The 23,215-nt window shown below is 43.8% G+C and overlaps 1 protein-coding gene across 1 annotated transcript; it reads left to right on the top strand.

Moving 5' to 3' along the window:
* The first annotated feature begins 4,209 nt into the window (after positions 1 to 4,209).
* Positions 4,210 to 4,955, top strand: LOC144508996 (transcription factor SOX-4-like). The gene has a single exon (XM_078237217.1). The coding sequence runs from the start codon at positions 4,365 to 4,367 to the stop codon at positions 4,932 to 4,934; it is 570 nt and encodes a 189-aa protein (XP_078093343.1). The 5' UTR covers positions 4,210 to 4,364; the 3' UTR covers positions 4,935 to 4,955.
* Positions 4,956 to 23,215: the final 18,260 nt, after the last annotated feature.

Below are 23,215 nucleotides of genomic sequence, written 5' to 3'. Positions count from 1 at the left end.
TCAAAACACAAGCAAGAGCCCATTCCACATTCCGAGCTCATAGTTTCTAATCTCTCAATAATTCAATGGTTGGCGCTACCACGGTTGCCAAAAGTGTTCATATTGTTACCACTAAACCTCTGGTTAAAATATGGCTTTGTATATATGTATGTCATTTAAGATAAACTGAGAGCTCAACCAACCAAAGATTCTGCAAAGGATTTATTTCATTTCCCCCATCCATTTAATCCATGTAAATGTTCTTTTAAATTAATTTCTGGTGTATTTTAAGTTTATTTATTAGTGTCACAAGTTGGCTTACATTAACACTGCAATGAAGTTACTGTGGAAATCCCCTAGTCACCACACTCCGGTTCCTGTTCGGGTACACTGAGGGAGAATTTAGCATGGCCAATGCATGTAACCAGCACGTCTTTCAGTCTTTGGGAGGAAACCGGAGCACCTGGAGGAAACCCACGCAGACAAGGGGAGAATGTGCAACGTAAAGAGAAAATGCTGGAAAACCTCAGCAGGTCTGGCAGTATCTGTAAGGAGAGAAAAGAGCTGATGTTTCAAGTCCAGACGACTCTTTGTCAAAGCTAAAAGATAATGGGTCGTCTGGACTCAAAACATCAGGTCTTTCCTCTCCTTACAGATGCTGCCAGACCTGCTGAGATTTTCCAGCATTTTCTCTTTTGGTTTCAGATTCCAGCATCCGCAGTAATTTGCTTTTATTTATATGGAAGAACGTGCAAACTCCACACAGACAATGGACCAAGCCAGGAATCGAACCCGGGTCCCTGGCACTGTGAGGCGGCAGTGCTAATCACTGTGCCATCGTGTAGTCCCATCACTGGCAAGTGTTTTTATTACCTATCATTAATTTTCCTTGAAAAGGTGATGGTGAGCCCCCGTCTTGAATCAATGCAGTCCATGTGTTGTAGATACACCTAGAGTACGACTATCTAGGGAGTTCCAGGACTTTGACCCAGCGACGGTGAAGGAAGGGTTTCCAGGTCAGGAGGGTGAGGGACCTGGAGGGGAATTTGGTAGTGGTGGGCTTGGAGGGCCGAAGGGCCTGTTTCCTGTGCTGTACTGTTCTTTGTTCTCTTTGTTCTTTGTTCCCATGCACCTGCTTCCCTTGTTCCTCTAGTTGATAGAGGTCACAGGTCTGGAAGGTGCTGTCAAAGGAGCCTTGGCAAATTGCTGCTGTGCACCCTGTCGGTGGTACACACTGCTGCCACTGTGGATCCGTGGTGGAGGGAGTGAATGTCTAGGTGGTAGGTGGGGTAGCAATCAATTGGATTCTTTTGGACAAAATCTCAATATATCCATTGAAGTCAAGGTAAATAAATATTTGCAAATATCCAGTTTCTGCGTCTTTATGGTGAATGCATTGCATGGATTGCACTATAGTTGTTGTGTTGGGAGAATAGTCTCAAATTTCAAATCCCAAGAAATGTTCCATTGCTCTACCTTTGCAAAGTAAGGGAAAAATTGCCAAGTTAATGCACTTGTAGAGTCAAACACTCCAAAATGTCCTGAATTTTCCTGATTCAGCATCACACACGTTACAAAGTGATGCTGTAATCGCAGTTAGAGAGTTGCCATTGATGATTACGACTGCCAAACAGACTCAGAAAATGTGAACGTTGTAAGCAGCTCAGCAGAAATCAGACCTTTTTGAAAATAAACATTCTTCATTCCCCCAAAATAATACAATTGTTATCCACAGAGTGTTCTGCACTCTGTTTAATGAGCAAAAACTCATCACCACCTTCAAACAAGTGGAATTCTCCAGAAATGGTACAAAGAGGTTTTGGAACAAAACAGGCAGGGAGGGATGTAAGCATAAATATTGTGACTATTTGAAACACGCAAGACAATTTGTAACACGTGTGACATACTTAGTGAAATAATTGTAATTTAACTTTAATCTTTATTATAATGTAAGCACTGATTGCCACTAGTATAATCAAATTGTTATGAAGACATTAAACAGTGGCATACATCCAAAAGAACAGTATGATGATGTGGTTTATGTGTACAACTGGAATTGTGTTTCTCTTTCCCTCTGGGCCAATCTGTAATTAAACAAAGTCCAATAAAAAAATAATTGAATGCAGAAGTGCCACACCAGGAGGAAACTAGAAAATAACTTTAACCAGAACGACAAACTTCCCAGATTCTGTGAAGGAGGGGCCATTTTTCCTGCTCATTTTCAATCAGACACAATCCTCAGAATTGAACCCCATTCAAATCAACACACAATTCACAAACCCCGTCAGTGACAGCATCCCCTTTTTATTAAGAAATGGCACGTTTTTTTATTCGGACTGCCAATTATCCCCTGGGCAATGCTGCTCTGTCAGTTGGGAGCGTTCTGACCTCTGAGTCAGCCAGATGTAGCGTAAAGTTCCATGTCTGTGCTTGAGGAGAAGAATCAAGGTTGGCACTCCTGTGCAGTACTGAGGGAGCGCTGCACTGTTGAAAGGTCCAGTCTTTTGGATGAGACTATAAACTGCGGTCCTTTCTGCCTTTCTCATGGTTTGATGTAAAAAATCCCACAACACTATTCCAAATAGAAGCAGAGAATTGTCCCCCATGTCCTGGTCAATATTTATCCCTCAATCAACATCAGAAAAACAAATGAACTCAATATATCGTCCTACTGTATGTGGGATCTTGCTCTGTGCAAATTTACTGTCACCAATCAGTGTACTATATTTTAAAAGTACTTAATTGGTTGTAAAGAAATGTCCCAAGTTAGTGGAATATGCTACATAATTACAGTTCTTCATTTGATTGAATTGTGTGTGATCCTGTTTAGTCATGTCCTTCTCAGATTGAGGGCACACTATGCTGATTGCTGTCCTGGTGATACACCATGTTTTCTTTCACCAGTAACAGTAATCTGCTGAAGGATAGATCCCTTGCTCCTTACTCCTGAACTTTCCTCCAGTTGCTCTGAAAAAGCTCCCTATTTTCAAGTTCAGCCAGCGAGATGGCTGGGGAACAGGAGGTGGTGTTTCCTCGTTGCCTTCTTCATGCGTGCTGGACAGGAAAGACATTCCTCTTCCTGAAGGCTCCTCCCTCTGACAGGTGCACTGTTGTCCCTTGTGGTTCCAGCTCTTGCACACCATCCCTAGGGAAAATCAGGAGCATGCTACCCTTGCGATAGAATTAACGAATCACTACTGGGCTTGGGCTGGTGGACTGAGCAATAATGGGAGGGATGGCCACCCCTGGCTCTCAGTGACTTTCCTAACCCACTTTCCTATTGATGCAATTAAATGGCCAAGTGTTATTTACTCCATCCTTGAAGTTACAAAGCCAATGCTCAGAGTGGACCAGTCAAACAGGAATCTATTCCTTGTTTGCTCCAAAAACCAAATTCAAGATCCAATTGAATCCAATTCATGGTCCCCACAAGAGAGTAAGAAGTCTCAGAACACCAGGTTAAAGCCCAACTGCCGGCCCCACAAGAGAGACCATCCAGGTTCAAGCTGGCAGCATGAGGCACAGTAAGAAGTCTCACAACACCAGGTTAAAGTCCAACAGGTTTATTTGGTAGCAAATACCATAAGCTTTCGGAGCACAGCTCCTTCGTCAGATGGGGTGGATATCTGTTCTCCAACAGTGCACAGACACAGAAATCAAGTTACAGAATACTAATTAGAATGCAAATCTCTACAGCCAGCCAGGTCTTAAAGGTACAGACAATGTGGGTGGAGGGAGCATTCAACACAGGTTAAAGAGATGTGTATTGTCTCCAGACAGAACAGCTAGTGAGATTCTACAAGCCCAGGAGGCAAAGCCCATCTTTGGGCTGACGAAGGAGCTGTGCTCCGAAAGCTTATGGTATTTGCGACCAAATAAACCTGTTGGACTTTAACCTGGTGTTGTGAGACTTCTTACTGTGCCCACCCCAGTCCAACGCCGGCATCTCCACAGCATGAGGCACTGCAGCCCACCCTGGGCTGGACCTGGATTCCTTGTCGTTGATTTGCGGCCGGACATTTGACACAATGACCCATTCATTGATTCAGCGCTGACCGTTCCGCCAATCCGGAGCCTTGAGGCAGCCAGCGCCGATTGGCCGGGATTGCCAGTGATGTCATCGGAGCGGGGGTAAGCCCCGCCCCCGCGCTGTGATTGGTGGGTGCGGGGCGCTGCGATTGGCCGGGGGAGCTGTCAATCAGTGGGATGGGCTCCATGGGGCGCGGGTTGATGTGGAGACGGGAATTGATGAGGGGATGAGCCGGGAGCGGCCGCTCTGAAGCTTCGCTGCTGCAAGAAAGGGGCTTTTGGCAGCCGCGACATTGATTGTTTGGGGAAAGTTGCAGCGTTTCCTTCTTCCCCCCCCCCTCCCTTTCCCGGAGAAAATGGTGCAGCAAACCAAGAGTTCGGGCAGTCCGAGCAGCAGCTGCAGGGAAGCGGCCGACAGCGGCATCAGTGACATGAGCGCAGCTTCCAGCCCCAACCCCGGCTTCTCGGCTCATTCCGGGGAAGCTCCCTGGAGCGCTGCCTCCGGCAAAGCCGAGGAGGAGGCGAGCTGCAACCCGGACTGGTGCAAAACCCCCACCGGCCACATCAAAAGGCCCATGAACGCTTTCATGGTGTGGTCTCAGATCGAGAGGAAGAAGATCATGGAGCAAGTGCCGGACATGCACAACGCCGAGATCTCCAAGCGCCTGGGCAAGAAGTGGAAGATGCTGAAGGACAATGAGAAGACGCCGTTCATCAGAGAGGCGGAGCGCCTGCGGCTCAAGCATATGGCCGATTATCCCGATTACAAATACAGACCCAGGAAGAAAGTCCGCTCCGAGGCGGCAGCGGAGGAGAAAAGCTGCAGGAAGGAGGTGAAATCCTGTAAGAAGCACAGCCGCCCGCAGAGGGGAGAGCTGACCCGCCCCAGCAACCCCCCCGTCTCCTACCTCCTCCTCCTGCTTTAATACTTCAATAAAACCCGCTCCTTTTCCAAGATTCTGGTCGCTATCCTCATTTTCTCTCCCTCATGTTGTCTCGCATCTCTCCCCAGCGCCCTGAGATGCATCCAGAGGTGCTATATAAATGCCAGTTGTTGTGCTTGGAGATGAATACTCAGCCCCTTTGTGGGCTGCTGAGGATGACTGACAGAAGGGGTGATAGAGAGACTGGACTTCAGGATGGGACAGTCTGGGGAAGGGCAGAAAGAGAGATTCCTGTCTTCATCACCCCTTCATTGGAGAGTAGGCAAATAGGGAGGGAAGCTTAAACATAGAACTCATCCATTCTTAGTCTAATTTCAGGTCTGGATAATCGCCTGAAACCACAATTTGAGTTCTTAGAATCCCTACAGTGCAGAAGGAGACCATTCGGCCCATCAAGTCTGGACCAACCACAATCCCACCCAGGGCCTCTTCCTGTAACCCCACACATTTACCCTGCTAATCCTCCTGATACCAGGGTCAATTTAGCATGGCCAATCCACCTAACCCGCACAATTTTGGATTGTGGGAAGGAAGCAGAGCACCTGGAGGAAACCCACGCAGACACAGGGAGACCGTGCAAACTCCACAGTCACCCGAGGCTGGAATTGAACCCGGGTCCCTGGCTGGCACTGTGAGGCAGCAGTGCTAACCACTGGCACTGTGCTGCCCCGAGTTAAAATTCGTTAACTTTTAAAAATGCGTTGCTCAGTCAAGAATAGCCAATGCATTTTTGACAAATGTAATAGATTTTAGAATAAGTTCCAATTAGAAAGATTTTAAAATCCAATAAATGTAATACATTTGCATTCTCAAAAGACACTCCATAGAAATGTACAGCTTGAAAGGAGACCATTTGACCCATTATGTTGACACTGGCCAACAAGCAGCCATCCAGCATTATCTTTGCAGTTCTTGGTCCATAGTCCTGTAGTGAATATCCAATTACTTTATAAGATGTTACTCCGGTTTCTGCCTCGGCAGTGAGCTCCAGATTCCCAGCATTCTCTGGGTGAAAATATTTTCCTCTTGAGTGCTTCCTGAATGTTCTATCTTTTACGCTAAATCTATGCCCCCTGGTTACGGACCCTTCATCCCAGAGGAACAGAACCCCCCAATCCAGTAAATCTCCACCCCTCGATTTCAGACACTTCTGTTAGGTCTGCCCTCAGTCTCCTTTGTTCCAAAGAAAACCTCAGACTATTCAATCTTTCCTCATCTCTAGCCCAACATCCTCATAAATCTCCTCTATATCCCCTCCAGTGCAATCGGCAACTTTTCCAATAGTGTGGTGACCAGAACTGCGCACAGTAATCCAGCTGTGGCCTAACTAGTATTTCATACAGTTCCAGCATAACCTCCCAGTTTATATTCCATACCTCAGCCAATAAAAACAAGTATCCTGTGTACCTTCTTGACCACTTTAGCTAACTGAGCAGCCATCTTCACCTTCAGGCACCTGTGGTCATGTACTCCAAGGTCTCTCTGTTCCTCTATACTTCTCCGTATGCTCCCATTTATTGTGGATCCTTGTTAGCCTTTCCCAAAAGCTTCACCTCGCTCATCTCTGGATCGAACTCCCATTTGCCATTGACCCAACCACCTGATTCATCCATTGATATCTTCCCGCAGTCAACAGCATTCTGTTTCACAATCACCCACACTGCCAATTTTTGTACTCTGAAAAGAACAAAGAAAAGTCCAGCACAGGAACAGGCTCTTCGGCCCTCCAAGTCTGTGCTGATCATGATGCCCTAAATAAACCAAAAAACCTTCTGTCCTTACTTGGTCCGTATCCCTCTATTTCCTCCCTCTTTATGTACCCATCCAGATGCATCTTAAATATTGCTAATATGCTTACTTCCACCACCTCCTCTGGCAGCGCATTCCAGGCACCCACCACATTCTGTGTGAAAAACATTCCCTGCACATCTCCCTTAAACTTTCCCCCTCTCACCTTGAACCTGTGCCCCCTTCTAATTGAAAACATCTTCATTACATCCCCCCCCCCCCCTCCCACACACACACACACACACATGCTCAAGTCCAAATCATTTGTATATACACAACAAGCAAGAGACTTGGTGCCAAACCCCACCAGAGACAGTCTTTCAGTCACAAAAACACCCATCAACCGTTACTCGATGCTTCCTGTCTGAATCACTTTTAGATCCAAATTGTCACTTTGCCTTGGACACAATGGAAGAGTTAGAAATGGCGCTTCTCGTGGTCAGTGCTATATCCACTATCCACTGATTTAGATTTGGGTACAGGGAGATCAAAAGTGACTGATTACACAAAAATCAGAGGTTTGACAATCAGCAAATAAAACTGAAAATGATGTCAACACGGAAAGATTAGTGGAATTAAGAGACAGGTGGCAGATACAATTTAATTTAGATACAAGTGTGAGATAGAAATAGAGTTTGGTACAAAATGAACTGGAAATGGGATAGAGAAATCTATTGAGGTGGCAAAAGAATGGATAAAGATTTGATTGGCATTTGAGGAGAAATAGTGGTGGAGAAGAAGCTAGTGTGTGAAAGGTACGATATGGGTTCCTACTAACTCACACTTTAAAATTCAATGCCACAACTGAGGAATCTCAGTTGTGATAATAACATTGAATTTGGCAATCCTGGGGCAGGTAGAATATTTCTGCTGCTGATTGATATCTGGTGAATCCTATCCATGTGCAAATGCGAAATAAGAACAAGATTAGCCTCAATTTTGATACCCTAAACTGGAGGATGTTGGAACCCCAGTGGCCATAATTCATATCTGAACACACAAAGGTGAGTGCCATCAGATTACTGGACCATCCAGGGCCTGAAAACAGCTGAATCCTGTTCTCCCCCAGCTTACACACACACACATCAAACAGGAATTTCCTCTCTCTATAGACCAGGGACACTCGGCTCATTAGCCTCCCCAAAATTGGGTTTTGAAGGTGGCCAGTATTTGACTTCCTCCCCTGGGGTAGGTATGAAATCAAAGCTATTGACATTTTGGAGACATTTTTCCATCCTGCTGGAAAGGCAACAGGTTTAATTTTAATGAAGCGATTTTTGTGACGTACAGAATATATTATTTTTGAAATCTATAGGAAGTCATACTGCAGGCAATCCAATCAAGTCTTGCACTGAATTAAGTAACTTCAGGCAGGGTTCCAGCCTAGCCTGTACTCCACCCGTATACAATAAACAAATGACAAGGGAAAAGCCCCAACCTGCTTTGGAGAAATTGCAAAGTCAAGATCACTGAGCGCCCAAGGTTATTCTTCTTGTGACTCAGTGTTTATTTACTCCTGATTTTAATATCTTCAAGACTTCTTCCCTGTGAATCTCTGCTTCTATTGTCAAAGCAGTCAGTTTCCTTGCCAACATGTTTGTGGAGTCTGACCAATAGCTGCTGTCGTACACAGCGCGGGGAGAATAGGAATGTATTGTACAGCAGTTTCCATAGTGCTTGATGAATTGGATGAGAGGCACCGCTTCACAGTGACCTCCCTCCCCCAAGCATCTGCTCCTGCATTGGTCAGGCAATGCACTTTTCACAACCATTCAACTGAACCTCCTCTGAACCTGACCTTATTCCTAAATGTAATGATTTTGAGTATCTGGAAAATGTGGGAAGAAGTATTTATTGACTCCGCATTTGGCACTCATTCAAAATCAGGAAATTCTGGGCCAGAAGCTGCGTAAATTCAGATTGGTCCTTTTAATCTCCTGATTTCAGTCCCAATCTACAGACCCGCTGCACTCACCGCTGGCTGAAAGGGGACGTTGCCAACTGTCACTTTGAGGAACTATCCAATCGGAAAGGGCGGTTCTGCTATTTTACATATGTTCACTTTCCATACAGCGTCGTGTCAGGTACAAACTCCGGAGACTAACAAGAATCTCCTCTTTTCCACTTGTTGCTGGCGTTACGTCGCTGTAGAAACAATTCAAGACAAAAACACAAACTGCTGGAAAATCTCAGCAGGTCGGACAGCTTCTGTGGAGGGAGGATCGAGCCAACGTTTCGAGTCTGGATGACCCTTTGACAGAAGCGTTGGCAGAATTTTCTGTCCGTTTCCGCCAGTGGGACTCTGGTCCCACCGCAGTGAACGGAGATTTGGCTGAGTGTCAAATTCTCTGTTCTCGCTGGCAGGGGCGACAGGGTGTAAACAGCTGGTAATTTCCAGCCATTTGCTCCACTCTCTCCACAGAGGCTGTCAGACCTGCTGTGATTTTCCAGCATTTTCTGTTTTTGTTTCAGATTCCAGCATCTGCAATAATTTGCTTTTAGCCAAGCTATTCATTTATTTTGAGGTGTTTTTCAGGTCGCTTCGGCGATCTTGAAGGAATACAGGGTCATAACTCCTCGGTCATGTTCAGCTTTCTCCCAAATGTACACAGGATGTTGAGACTCTGGCCGGAATTTTACCGGCACACCCAGCCCCGGCTCGGAGAACGGCATTTTCCGTTGGCCTCGGGCGGGATCGTACGAACCTCAGGTGGACATCCCGCTAAAACTCCACCCTCTGTTGCTCTCCTTAGCCTCTTCAGTAGAATAATTGCTGATAATTTCTCTTTAAGAGTAAGCAGCGGCCTTACAGAACCTGCTTGCTTGGTCCATCCTACATTCTGCAGCCAATCAACATTATTGTTAAACTTCCTGCGCACATTTTTCATGCTCAATTCTGATGAAGAAAAATTTGACAAAGCCAGCATGCCAGGCTAACATTGTGCCAAACTGGGGCTAGTATATCTGAAGTTATCAGTGTGATTAAAACACTGAAACATCAGACCACATGCTGGTTACACTGCCTGATCTAGTCCCACCTTCAATGGACCTCAACAAAAGAGCCAAGCGACGGAAAGGACCTTCTCGCAGCAGAGATGCTGGGAAAGACATGGACCTAAGGGGTGAGGGATGTTATGACAACCACAAAGGCCATGGGAGATCATCAACAAATCTACCTGGAGTACAGGCTACCTTATTGAGCAAGCGGAGGCTTGTCCAATGGGAAGCAGTCCGTGGGGGCTTTTAAGCCTGTAACTTTACTTGGACCAGTATCATGGCCCCAGGGTGAAGACTGCCTGACTGTAAGCCATGGGAGTGGCCTTTTTCTTTGGTGCACAATAAAGGATGTTGACAAAGGGAACCGGTGTGTGGCTGAATGATCACATTGATGTAGCTCTTGATGGTGATTTCTCTTCTCATCTGCCATAGCATCCATAGTTCCTACAGTATAGAAGGAGGCCATTCAGCCCATTGAGTTTGTACTGACCACAATCCCCTCCAGGCCCTATTCCCGTAACCCACATTTAACCTGCTAATCCCCCAACACTAGGGGCAATTTAGCATGGGCAATCAACCTAACCCATACATCTTTGAACTGTGGGAGGAAACCGGAGCACCCAGAGAAACCTATGCAGACACAGGGAGAATGTACAAACTCCACACAGACAGTGACCCAAGCTGGGAATTGAACCCGGGTCCCTGTGAGGCAGCAGTGCTAACCACTGTGCCACTCTTCCATCAACCTTCCAAACTCTTCCATCAACCAAGTGTTATGTCCATCACTTAAATTTCATCTTCTGATGCTTCAGGTGACTACAACAGATAAGATTACTCTGTGACTTTTTGTGTAGTCCAAGGGTCACAGAAAGCAGGAGAACTGTACCTCTGATAATTCCATCTGGAAAAAGTGGAAAACAAAAGATTTAGTCAAAACACCAGCTATGCTGGCCAGTTTGGAAAGAAAACAGGGTCTGGAAAAACAGTTCACAACTAATTATTATTGATTAATTAACAAGGCATAATCATAGTTGGATTAAAATCAATGTCTCCCAAGTAAGAGTAAATACAAAATAAATTGAATATTCAGTAGAGGCTGAAGATCAAAGCAGGGCAGAAATAAAATGCAAAATTGCAAAAAGTGGCTGAAAGCCTCAGGTCAACAAGCATCGTGTGAGTTGGTGCGATTTCCCCTTGGGCTCCACGCCTCCCGTCCCTGCCACAGGATTTAGACCCAGAAATCCTGAACTTTGGTTAACTTGTCAGGTGAGCTGTAAACTTCAACAGGTTCAAACTGCAATTAAAGAACTCTTCCAGCAAATACCCAGATACATTGAAACCAGAAAAGTTTCATCTGTCTCCATGGCAGCATTGCCAGCTCTGGGCCATTCTCAAACTGACCTTTAAGTTAATTATCCTCATTTACAATTCATTGTTGATCTGATGGAGTAAATGGGGTTTAAAACTTTTCGGGTTCACTGAATGCTTTTCAACTATTTCAGCCCTAACTCCCAACACAAAAACATTTCCCTGGACTGCACTTATTTGCAAGCAGTGTGGACATCATGGGCGGGATTTTATGGCCTCGCTTGTCCTGAGACCGTAAAATCCCGCCCGAGGTTAACGGACCTTTCCATTGTCCGCCCCCTCGCCCGCTTTGATTCCCGTGGCGGGCGGGGTGGTAAAATTCCAGCTCATGTCTCCAGTTATCCATTAAGTAAGCTCACCTGCTCTTACCTTTCTAGCTGTTAACCTCTTAAAGCAACATGATCCAACGTTTTAAGTGTAGTAGACTCTGAGTTGCTTTAATTGCATTTATCCTATTTCTAGAGTTAAACTTAAATTCCTAAAAGTACAAGTTGTATGCTGAAACTTTTATGAGAATGAGAGGTGACCTTATTGAAGGTCTTGACAGGGTGCATGTGGAGAGGACATTTCCCCTTTTGGAAGAGACAAAAACCATGGGTCACATTTTAAAACAAAGGGGTCTCCCATTTAAGATGGAGATGAGGAGAAATGTTTCCACTCAGAGTGTTGTGAGTCTTTGGAACTCACTTCCCCAGGAGCAGTGGAGGCTGGCTCATTGAATATTTTTAAGGCGGAGTCAGATTTACTCTCTTATTAGTCAAGAATCTAAGGTTATCGGGGGTAGGCAGGAATTTGAGGCCACAATCATATGTGCCACGATCTTATTGAATGGCAGGGCAGGCCTGTGGGGCTGAATGGCCTACTCCTGCTCCGAGTTCACATGTTTGTCTGAACCATGAATATTTGTAATAACAGGCTAAACTACTCGAAAACAAGGTGGCAAATGGAGCATAGTATGGGTAAGTGTGAAGTTATTCACGTTTTTAGCAAGAATAGAAAAGAAGAATATTTTTCAAATGGCTTGAAATTTCTAAATGTTAATATCCAGAATCAGGAAGTGTTGCTGCGATCGGATAGGGTTTAGGCGAGACCAAATCTGGCGTACTTCCTGGAGTTTTCATTTCCATGTCGTAGGGATGTTACGGACATCAAATGGAACCAGAAAGTTTCTCTCTCCACAGATGCTGCCAGACCTGCTGAGTATTTCCTGCATTTTTTGTTTTTATTTCAGATTTCCCCATCTGCAGTATTTTGCTTTTAGTGAAAAACACCATACTTTTATTGGAGACGGTACAGCGCAGGTTCGCTAGATTAGTTTCCTGGGATGAGAGGGTTGTTCTATGATGTGAGGTTGAGTAAATTAGGTCTATACACACCGCAGTTCAGATGAATGAGAGCCAGTCTCATTGAAATGTAGAAGGTGCAGGAGGGGCTTGACAGAGCTGTTTCCCTGGTTGGGGAATCTCAAATACGGAGGCACAGTCTCAGGGTTGATCATCTATCATAGAGCATCATAGGATCCCGACAGAGCAGAAGGAGGCCATTCAGCCCATCAAACCTGCACCGACCACAATCCCACCCAGGCCCTATCCCCGTAACCCCATGTATTTACCCTGCTAATCCTCTGACACTAAGGGACAATTTAGTATGGCCAATCCACCCAACCTACACATCTTTGGAGTGTGGGTGGAAACCAGAGCACCGAGAGGAAACCCAAACAGACACGGGGGGGGATCATGCAAACCCCACACAGACAGAGGCCAGAATTGAACCTGGGTCCCTGGCGCTGTGAGGCAGCAGTGCTAACCACCGTGCCACCGTGTTTATTTACACTTATTGTGATTGTAATGAGGAGAAATGTCTTCACTCAGAGGATTGTGAACCTTTGGAATTCTCTACTCCAGAGGATTGTGGATGCTTTATCTCAGGGAATTAATGGAGAGTGGGTTCGAGACAGAAGATTAACTATGATCGTACTGAGTGTTGGAACGGGCTCAGTGGGACATATGGCTGACTTCCGCTTCTATCAGGAGTTTGACACAAAGTGGATATTATGTTGTAACTACTGGGTTTATACAATTTTTTAACAGTTTACAAATCATGATCTATCAATTTGCCCATCTAACTATTTAAATAAAGATACAATTTCACTGAAATGTATTTAGTTTGATGAGTTGAATGGCTTTTTCTTGTAACACAGATTCTTACACGCCCCCAAACATTTTTCTCTGTATTAAATACTTACAAAAAACAAACAAGAATGTCCAGGTGTGTTAACCATGATAATATGCATCTGTGAGCCAACAGACTGTTGTCACTGAAGTGAGAAATGGTTTAGAATCCAGAAAACAGCTAATTGTTTTTTGAAAATATTGCAATAAAACTGTCCAAGTAATCTATTTACATCCTGCTGGCTTCCATTTTCCTACAGGTTAATTAACAAATTAAAGACAATTTCACATATTAAAAATCTATTCACAAATATAAGTACTGATGGTCAATCTACCACATCTGTCTATAAAAATCCATAATTCTTGATATATTGATAAATAAAAGAGATTATAGTCACATAAGTAACTTTTTTATTTCTGTTGTTGACATTGCAAGGGAGTTTTATTTATTTACACTTATTAGCCCCATCTTTTTAATGTTCATTTTCAATAAAATCTATAAAAAATTCCTAATGAAACCAATTGATTATTAGATTTGATATTCTTCATGCCAATTCCTCCCATGCTAAACAGTCACTGTTAATGAGTTGAAGGAACAAATACTTTGCTGAAAAACTGGTTCCCTGGACTTTTCCAAAAAATGTCAGTGATGTCAATAATACTTGTTTCTCAAAGGCCTTTGGAAATAAATATTGCAAGATTCAACTGGGTTCAATAGGTTTCATTTAAAAAGAGCAAGCATCCTGTCATGCTGCAATAGGCAGAGTGACACATTCGGGCAGTTATAAAATTCACTTCCCATTCGGCACCACACAAAACCACACACACTCATTAATCTCTCTGTTGAGAAGGATGCTGACAGCTATCCAGATATCAAGAGAGTTCCACAGACTAAACAGCCTGTCATGCTCTCAAGTTGCCAGCTGGCCAATAAGGGTTACCTTAATTTCATCATTAGGACTCGTGGTTTATGAGGCAAAATTATGGAAATCTGGAAGGAACGCTTTTTAATATAATTCTAAAGTGGAGTACACTCAGAAATAAAACACAAATTAAAGTCCAAATCATTATTCAATAAAACACAAATTAAAACATGCTACCGTGCAAAGGGACCTGGGGGTCCTTGTGCATGAGACGCAAAAGCCCAGTCCGCAGGTACAACAGGTGATCAAGAAGGCAAATGGGATGTTGGCCTATATCGCGAGGGGGATAGAATATAAAAGCAGGGATGTCTTGATGCACCTGTACAGGGCATTGGTGAGGCCGCAGCTGGAATACTGTGTGCAGTATTGGTCCCCTTATATGAGGAAGGATATATTGGCATTGGAGGGAGTGCAGAGAAGGTTCACCAGGTTGATACCGGAGATGAGGGGTTTGGATTATGAGGAGAGGCTGAGGAGATTGGGTTTGTACTCGTTGGAGTTTAGAAGGATGAGGGGGGATCTTATGGAGACTTATAAGATAATGCGGGGGCTGGATAGGGTGGAGGCGGAGAGATTCTTTCCACTTAGTAAGGAAGTTAAAACTAGAGGACACAGCCTCAAAATAAAGGGGGGTCGGTTTAAGAGAGTTGAGGAGGAACTTCTTCTCCCAGAGGGTGGTGAATCTCTGGAATTCTCTGCCCACTGAGGTGGTGGAGGCTACCTCGCTGAATATGTTTAAAGCACGGATGGATGGATTCCTGATCGGTAAGGGAATTAAGGGTTATGGGGATCAGGCGGGTAAGTGGTACTGATCCACGTCAGATCAGCCATGATCTTATTGAATGGCGGGGCAGGCTCGAGGGGCTAGATGGCCTACTCCTGCTCCTATTTCTTATGTTCTTATGTTCTTATGTTCTTATTATAATTGCAATAAGGTCTGATACACTGGGGCTGAGTTTCTCTGATGCAGGAACATAATAACGTTATACTTTTTGGTATTTTTGCCAAGTCTGCCATCGCAGCATGGTTTATGAGGATCCAGTGCTGAAGATAACCACGCACGCTTTGCACTAACACTAAACAACACCTCCTGCCATTACTTAAGACAAGGAACATATCAACTAGAGGGAAAGTTACTAACAACACTGAATTTTGTTTAAGTTGTATTAAAATCCAGTTTTACCTGCTCGTTACTTTCTGACAGCAGGTAAAAGAACGCAATCACATACTTTCCCCAAGGTGACCAAAGGATACCAAATAGAATGGGTGATTACATTTCTATATGAATGATTTTGTACCATTGAAAATTATGGTGTGTTCATTTAGATGTTTCCATTGAGGGAGCAGTAGAAATATATAAAGAGGTTAGTCATCAATATGTGGTTAATGGCTATAACATTAGGATACACAGAGTACTCTCCTGTGTTAATGCCAATGGGGTTTGTGGCATTTCACACATCTGCCTGTTTGAGGGTGGACCAATATGAAAGAAGCAGAGAGTTCCAGACTGCCTGCCTCTTTGTTCCAGGCTGGACAAAAAAGGAAGGTCAAAACTCTATTTGTGTCAGACCCTCAATGGACCCTATCAATCATTCATTGTATCGTGATATATTTCCCCATCCAAACCAAACTGGGAAACTCCCACAATATAGATTGTGAAATCAACATGAACATCTCGCTGGAAAATGGTTTGAATTTGTGAAAAGTCACATGGTTGGACAGCCATGTTTTCTTGGTCTGCTCAAAGGAACAGCTGGAAGATGTTTGCAGTTAAAACCATGGAAGCCATCAAAACTATCAGTTCAACATTTCTTTGAATCAGACATGGAAGCAAGCTGTGTGACATCAGGCAGCCAAAGGACAAAATTCCAGTTTTAAAGTTCACCCGAGAACCAACCTCCAAGAAATTTGACTACAAGAAATCTCACAAACTGGGGTGAACCCTTCCTGTAAAAAACCCTCACCTCAACCAAAATCATTCAAAAGCCGAAACACCTGCCATGTGGTAGACTGGAGTTTGCAAAGCAGAGGCTGAGATAACCATAATCTGGAAAATAATTTTACTTTACCCATATCTAATCTTAGTGTGTGTGAGAACGAAGGTGTGAGACATTGCGTTTAATTCGGGGTAAATGTGTGAGAATAAGTAACGTCTTTATTTTTAAACTCACAAAAGCTTGCTGTTTAATTATTATTAAATTGGGATACACACTCCAAGAGCACATCTCCTTCATACAGAATATATTTCTTAGAGGAAAAAGAGAATACATATATTCTGCCTGTGACAGGAGGTAAATGTGAGGCCACCCACTTTGGATCTAAAAAGGATAGAACAGGGTACTTTCTAAATGGTGAAAAGCTAGAAACAGTGAAGCTCCAAAGAGACTTGGAGACACGGGTACGCAGATGTGTAAAAAGTCATGAACAGGAACAAAAAATAATCAGAAAAGCTAATGGAATGCTGGCCTTTACACCGAGAGAAAGAATCCATGGCAATAGAACTCATGCTTCAGTTATACAAAGCCCTGGTTGGACCACACACAGAGGACTTGAACGATTCTGGGTACCACGCCACCACAGACCGCAGTCAGTAAGCATAGGCAACAACACCTCTCCACGATCATCCTCAACACCGGTGCCCCACAAGGCTGTGTCCTCAGCCCCTTATTATACTCCTTATACACTTATGACTGTGTGGCCAAATGCTGCTCCAACTCCATTTTCAAGTTTGCTGATGACACCATCGTAGTGGGTTGGATCTCAAACAATGATGAGATGGAGCACAGGAAAGAGTTTGAGAATCTGATGAACTAGCGCGGCAGCAATAATCTCTCCCTCGATGTCAGTAAAACAAAGGAGAAGATCATTGACTTCAGGAAGTGTAGTGGAGGGCATGCCCCTGTCTACATCAACAGTGATGAAGTGAAAAAGGTTGAGAGCTCCACATTTCTAGGCGTTCAGATCACCAACAGCCAGTCCCTTTACACCAATGCTGGAGTTAAGAAAGCCTCTATTTTCTCAGGAGGCTAAGGAAATTCTGCATTCCGCTACAACTCTCACTGATTTTTACCGATACTCCATAGAAAGCATTCTTTCTGGTTGTGTCACAGCTTGGTATGGCTCCTGCTCTGCCCAAGACTGCAAGAAACTACAAAGGATTGTGAATGTAGCCCAGTCCATTACGCAAAGCAGCCTCCCATCCATTGACTTTGTCTACACTTCCCGTTGCCTCGGAAAAGACATACTCTCTTCCACCTTCTTCCGTCAGGAAAAAAATACAAAATCTGAGAACACATATCAACTGACTCAACAATAACTTCTTCCCTGCTGCCATCAGACTTCATTCATTAAGCTGGTCTTTCTCTACACCTCTGTAACTGCGACACTATATTCTGCATCCTCTTCTTTCCTCCTCCCTGATGTACTCTATGATTGGCATGTTTTGTCTGTATAGCGTGCAAAAAACAATACTTTTCTCTGTATCCCAATACATGTGACAACAATAAATCAAATCAAAAATTGGAATTGGAATGAGTGCAGTGTAGATTTACTAGAATAATATTTGGACTTCAAGAATTCAGTAATGAGGAGGGATTACATAAACTAGGATTTTATTTCCTCAATTTTAGAAGGTTAACGGATAATTTGATCAAAGTTTTCAAAATTTTAGGAAGAAAAGGTAAGATAGATTGGAAGAAACTATTTTGGCTGGCTGGAGAGTCTCAGAGCAGCGACCTTAATTTTAAAATGACAGAGACATTATAGGAGTGAAATTAACAAACAACTCTTCACAGAAAGGATGGTAGAAGTTTGAGACTCTTTCACAAATGATAATTGATGCTAGATTAATTGTTAATTTAAAATCTGAGATTGATAGATTTTTGTTGTCTGAAAATATTAATGGATATTGAGCAGAAGCGGAATGTGGGAGCTGGGTTGCAGATCAGGGGACTTGGCAGGGTGGATTCCCTTGTAAAAAGAATGGACTTTAGAAACACAGTTGGAAAATAAGGTGTCTCCAGATAGAAATGAGAAGAATGTTTTTCTCTCAGAGGGTTGTGAATCTCCTTTCCCCAGAGAGCAGTGGAGGCATGGGCGATGAAAATGTTTTAAAACAGGTAGATTCTTGAGCAGTAAGGGAATCAAAGTTATCCGGGGATGGGTAGAATGTGGAATCGACGCCACAATCAGAGCAGATCAGCCATGATCTCATTTAATGGCACAGCAGGATCGAGGGACCCAATGGCCTACTCCTGCTCCTAATTCGAATGCTTATATGTTCAGCCATTATCTCATTGAATATGGGGAATAGGTTTGAGGGGCTAAATGCCTTGTTCCTATTTTCCTCTGAAATTCAGCACCATGTTGTTCAGCTTTATTGCTTCTGCGAGGATTTTGACCTATTCACTTTCGTAGTCAAACTCAGAGCTGGAATTGGTATTCTGGATTTGTTTGTAGATTGTAAATAGATAGCATTTATTGATTGGCAGCAATCAGTTACGTAATATCACCTTGTTACGTGAAAGATCTCTTGGTTGCCATAGTTACCAATGCCCTTAGGCAAGCTTACATTGCTGACGGGAGCAGACCGTCTGGCCTGGCCAGTCTTGGTTGTTTGCTGATTCAGACTGGCAAAATATTCCTCAATTGTGTCGATCCCGGTAAAATGATGTTCCAACTTGTCTTTTCACAGACAGAATTGAGGGAAATTTAAAGCATTTTATTGGGAAAGTAAAATCTGTGTAATTCAGATTACACTGGGATTAGATAGAGTTTATTTTATTAGTGTCACAAATAGGCTTACATTAACATTACAATGAAGTTACTGTGAAAATCCCCTAGTCGCCACACTCTGGCGCCTGTACGGGTACACTGAGGGAGAATTTAGCATTGCCAATGTACCTAACCAGCATGTCTTTCAGACTGTGAGAGGAAACCCGGAGTACCGTGGGACGGTATGGTAGCACAGTGGTTAGCACGGCTGCCTCACAGCGCCAGGGACCTGGGTTCGATTCCAGTCTTGGGTCACTGTCTGTGTGGAGTTTGCAGGTTGAATGGCCATGCTAAGGGGGTTACCATTGACCAGAAACTGAACTGGACTAGCCATAGGCTAGCAATCCCACCTCCTGACTCCCCAAAGCCTGTCTGCAATCTACAAGGTACAAGTCAGGCGTGTGATTGAGTACAGTCCCTTTGCCTGGATGAATGTTGCAGCTCCAATAACTCTCAAAAGCTTGACACTATACAGGATAAAGCATGCTTGATTGGCATTCCTTCCACAAACAGTCACTCCTTCTCAACGCACAGTGGCAGCAGTGTGTATACCATCTACAAGATACACTGTAGAAACTCACCGAGGTTCCTTAGGCAGCACCTTCCAAACCCACGACCACTATCGTCTAGAAGGACAAGGTTAGCCGACACCACCACTTGGAAGTTCCCCTCCAAGCTATCACCATTCTGACTTGGAAATATATCGCCATTCCTTCACTGTCCCCGGGTCAAAATCCTGGAACTTCCACCCTGTGGAAGCACTGAGGTGTACCTACACCTCAGGGACTGCAGCGATTCAAGAAGGCAGATCACCACCCTCTTCTCTAAGGGCAATTAGGGATGGGCAATCAATGCTGACATCGTCCTTTTTCACCCAGAGGGTGGTGGGAATCTGGAACTCACTGCCTGAATGACAAGAAACCTCGCAGCATTTAAGAAGTATTTAAATGAGCACGCGAAATGCCATTGCATACTAGTCTACGGACCTGGAAAATTGGATTAGAATAGACATGATGGGCCAAAGGGCCTCTTTTTGTGCTGTAAAACTTTATGATTCTGAGTCAACGATGTCTATATCCCTTGAATGAATTTTTAAAATCTCGAGAAGGAGACAATCAAGTTTCCTGTAAGGAAGCAGCTTGCAGGATTTTAATATCATGAATTTACTTTCTGAACTAGAATCTAACTCCCATCCTTAGCTGGTGGAGTGACATGAAATCGCTAAAACAAGGAATTCCTCATTCTTTGGATAAAGATTTCTTCTTTTAAAACGTTTAAGTTTCAATAAGGAGGCGACCATTTACTATTGAGATGAGAAGAAATTTGTTTTGAATTCTCTGCTGTAAAGCGGTGTGGATCCTCAGCCATTGGATATTTCAAAGACTCCAATCAATGGATTGTGAGGAAATGAAAGGTTTGCAGATATAGAAAGTATAGCCCAGACAGAAGATTTGATTTGATTTGATTTATTATTGTCACATGTATTAACATACAGTGAAAAGTATTGTTTCTTGCGCGCTATAACAGACAAAGCATATCGTTCATAGAGAAGGAAAGGAGAGAGTGCAGAATGTAGTGTTACAGTCATAGCTAGGGAGCAGAGGAAGATCAACGTAATGCGAGGTAGGTCCATTCAAAAGTCTGACAGCTGCAGGGAAGAAGCTGCTCTTGAGTCAGTTGGTACGTGACCTCAGACTTTTGTATCTTTTTCCCGAATGAAGAAGGCGGAAGAGAGAATGCAGGGATGCGTGGGGTCCTTAATTATGCTGGCTGCTTTGTCGATGCAACGGGAAGTGTAGACAGAGTCAATGGATGGGAGGCTGGTTTATGTGATGGATTGGGCTACATTCATGACCTTTTGTAGTTCCTTGTGGTCTTGGGCAGAGCAGGAGCCATACCAAGCTGTGATACAGCCACAAAGAATGCTTTTTATGGCGCATCAATCATATTGAATGGTGGACCAGGATCAAAGGGCTGAGTGGCCTCCTCCTCTCCTGTTTCAGATGCTGTTAGTCAATGCTGATATGTGACCCAGTGGGTGGACACCAATTGAGTTTTCCAGTGAGCTGCTCCTTGAAATCAGCTCAAATTTAGTCATCAGCCCCATTCCTTCCAACAGCCTTGGAGTGAAACTGATTTCACTTCAGGATCTTGTATAATAAAGCTGCAGCTACAGGCACCAGTAAAATCTCCTCCAAAAGATGCTCCTGCTCGATGTAACCTTTAAAACAATATATTGTTCACCATTCTTAGCAAGTGAAGCATTACACACCAACTCATGAGTTCAAGATAAGTGAGTACAAAGTACATTAACCAGAGAAATATGTAGAAGCTGGAAAATGTAAATGGAGAAAAGAATAAACCCGGGGGGGCGGGGGGAGCCATGAGGGGGGAGGTGGTTGGAGGGTAGAGAAGCCATTTCGTTCCCATTTAGCAGTCACCAGAGAGAGCAGATTCCATCCTTTTTGTGCCAAATTTAAACTGAGTTCATAGAAATCATAGAAACCCTGCAGTACAGAAAGAGGCCATTCGGCCCATCGAGTCTGCACCGACCACAATCCCACCCAGGCCCTACCCCCATATCCCTACATATTTTACCTGCTAATCTACGGATCCCAGGACACTAAGAGGCAATTTTAGCATGGCCAATCAACCTAACCTGCACATCTTTGGACTGTGGGAGGAAACCGGAGCACCCGGAGGAAACCCACGCAGACACGAGGAGAATGTGCAAACTCCACACAGACAGTGACCCAAGCCAGGAATCGAACCCAGGGCCCTGGAGCTATGAAGCAGCAGTGCTAACCACTGTGCTACCGTGCCGCCCTAGTTCTCAAAAAATGGAAGTTAGTGCTTTCAATAGCGTTCTAATGTTGTGCATCTAACATTCCGGGCCTCTATCATACTCATTAGATACGGTAGGTGCATGGAACACCTTCACAAAATACTCTCACCTCTGGGTAATTGAGATTTTCAGCCTGAGCATTGTAAACTGTGTTCCTAAACCTTGCATGAAAGCTCAGTTCTTGGTCTCAGTGTTATCAGATCGGGTCCTGGTCAATGTCTCTCCACAGAACTTGACGGGTGACAGAATTCCGATTAATGCAGCGATTATATAAAGTGCAGAATTTGGTATTTGAATTTTAGCTCCTCAAATGCAGTCAAAACTTGTTGAGATGACCACTTTGGGCAGTTAAAGGCAGATGTGGGATTATAGAAGCAACTTTTCTAAACATGTCCTTAGGTTCTCATCATAAATTGAATTTATACTGGATGGGGAATTGTATATATAGATGTAGAAACTAACATACAGAGTCGGAGCAGGAGTGGGCCATTCAGCCCCTCGAACCTGCTCTGTCATTCAATAAGATCATGGCTGATCCGTTTGTGTTTCAAATTCCACGTTCCTATCTATCCCCGATAGTCTTTGATTCCCTTGTCTAACAAGAATCTATCTACCTCGGCCATAAAAATATTCAATGACCCCGCCTCCATTGACTTCTGAGGCAGACAGTCCCAAACTCATACAATTAACTAAGAGAATCTCTGTCGTAAAAGGGTGACCCGTACTTTTAAAGTAGTGCCCCCTAATTCTGGACTCACCTACAAGAAGAAACATCCTTTCCCCGTCCACCTTGTCAAAATCGTTAAGGATCTTTTATACTTCAATCAAGTCATCCCTCACTCTTCTGAACTCCAGTGGAAACAAGTCCAGTCTGTCCAACCTTTCCTCATATGACAACCCACTCATTCCAGGTAATAATCTAGTAAACCTCCTCTGAACCACCTCCAATGCATTTACATCCTTTCTTAAATAAGGAGACCAAAACTGCGAACAGTATTGGTGAAATCTGGTCTTACCAATGCCCTGCATAATTGAAACATAATATTCTTATTTTTATGTTCAATTTCTCTCATAATTCTATTAGCCTTCTCATTACTTGCTGTAGCTGCGTATCAATGTTTGTAACTCGTGCACTGCAGTATCTAGATCGCTCGGCACCCCAGAATGCAGCAGTCATTCTCCATTTAGGTAATTCTCTGCTTTTTTATTCTTCCTGCCAAAGTAAACAATGTCACATTTTCCCAAATTATACTCCAACGGCCAGATGTTGGCTTACTCACTCAACCCATTGAGATCCATCTGCAACCTCCTTATGTCCACTTCACAACATGCTTTTCTACCCACCTTTGTGTCTTCTGTAAATTTAGTTACGATGCCTTCCCTCACCTCATGTGAGTC

The sequence above is a fragment of the Mustelus asterias genome, chromosome 21, assembly GCF_964213995.1.
Source record: "Mustelus asterias chromosome 21, sMusAst1.hap1.1, whole genome shotgun sequence".
NCBI lineage: Eukaryota > Metazoa > Chordata > Chondrichthyes > Carcharhiniformes > Triakidae > Mustelus > Mustelus asterias.
Note: the sequence above shows the minus strand (reverse complement) of the source record. Positions and strands in the feature narration are given on the sequence as shown.

Excerpts from the sequence above, each read along its gene's own strand:
- LOC144508996 (XM_078237217.1), top strand. The coding sequence starts at position 4,365 with ATGGTGCAGCAAACCAAGAGTTCGGGCAGTCCGAGCAGCAGCTGCAGG.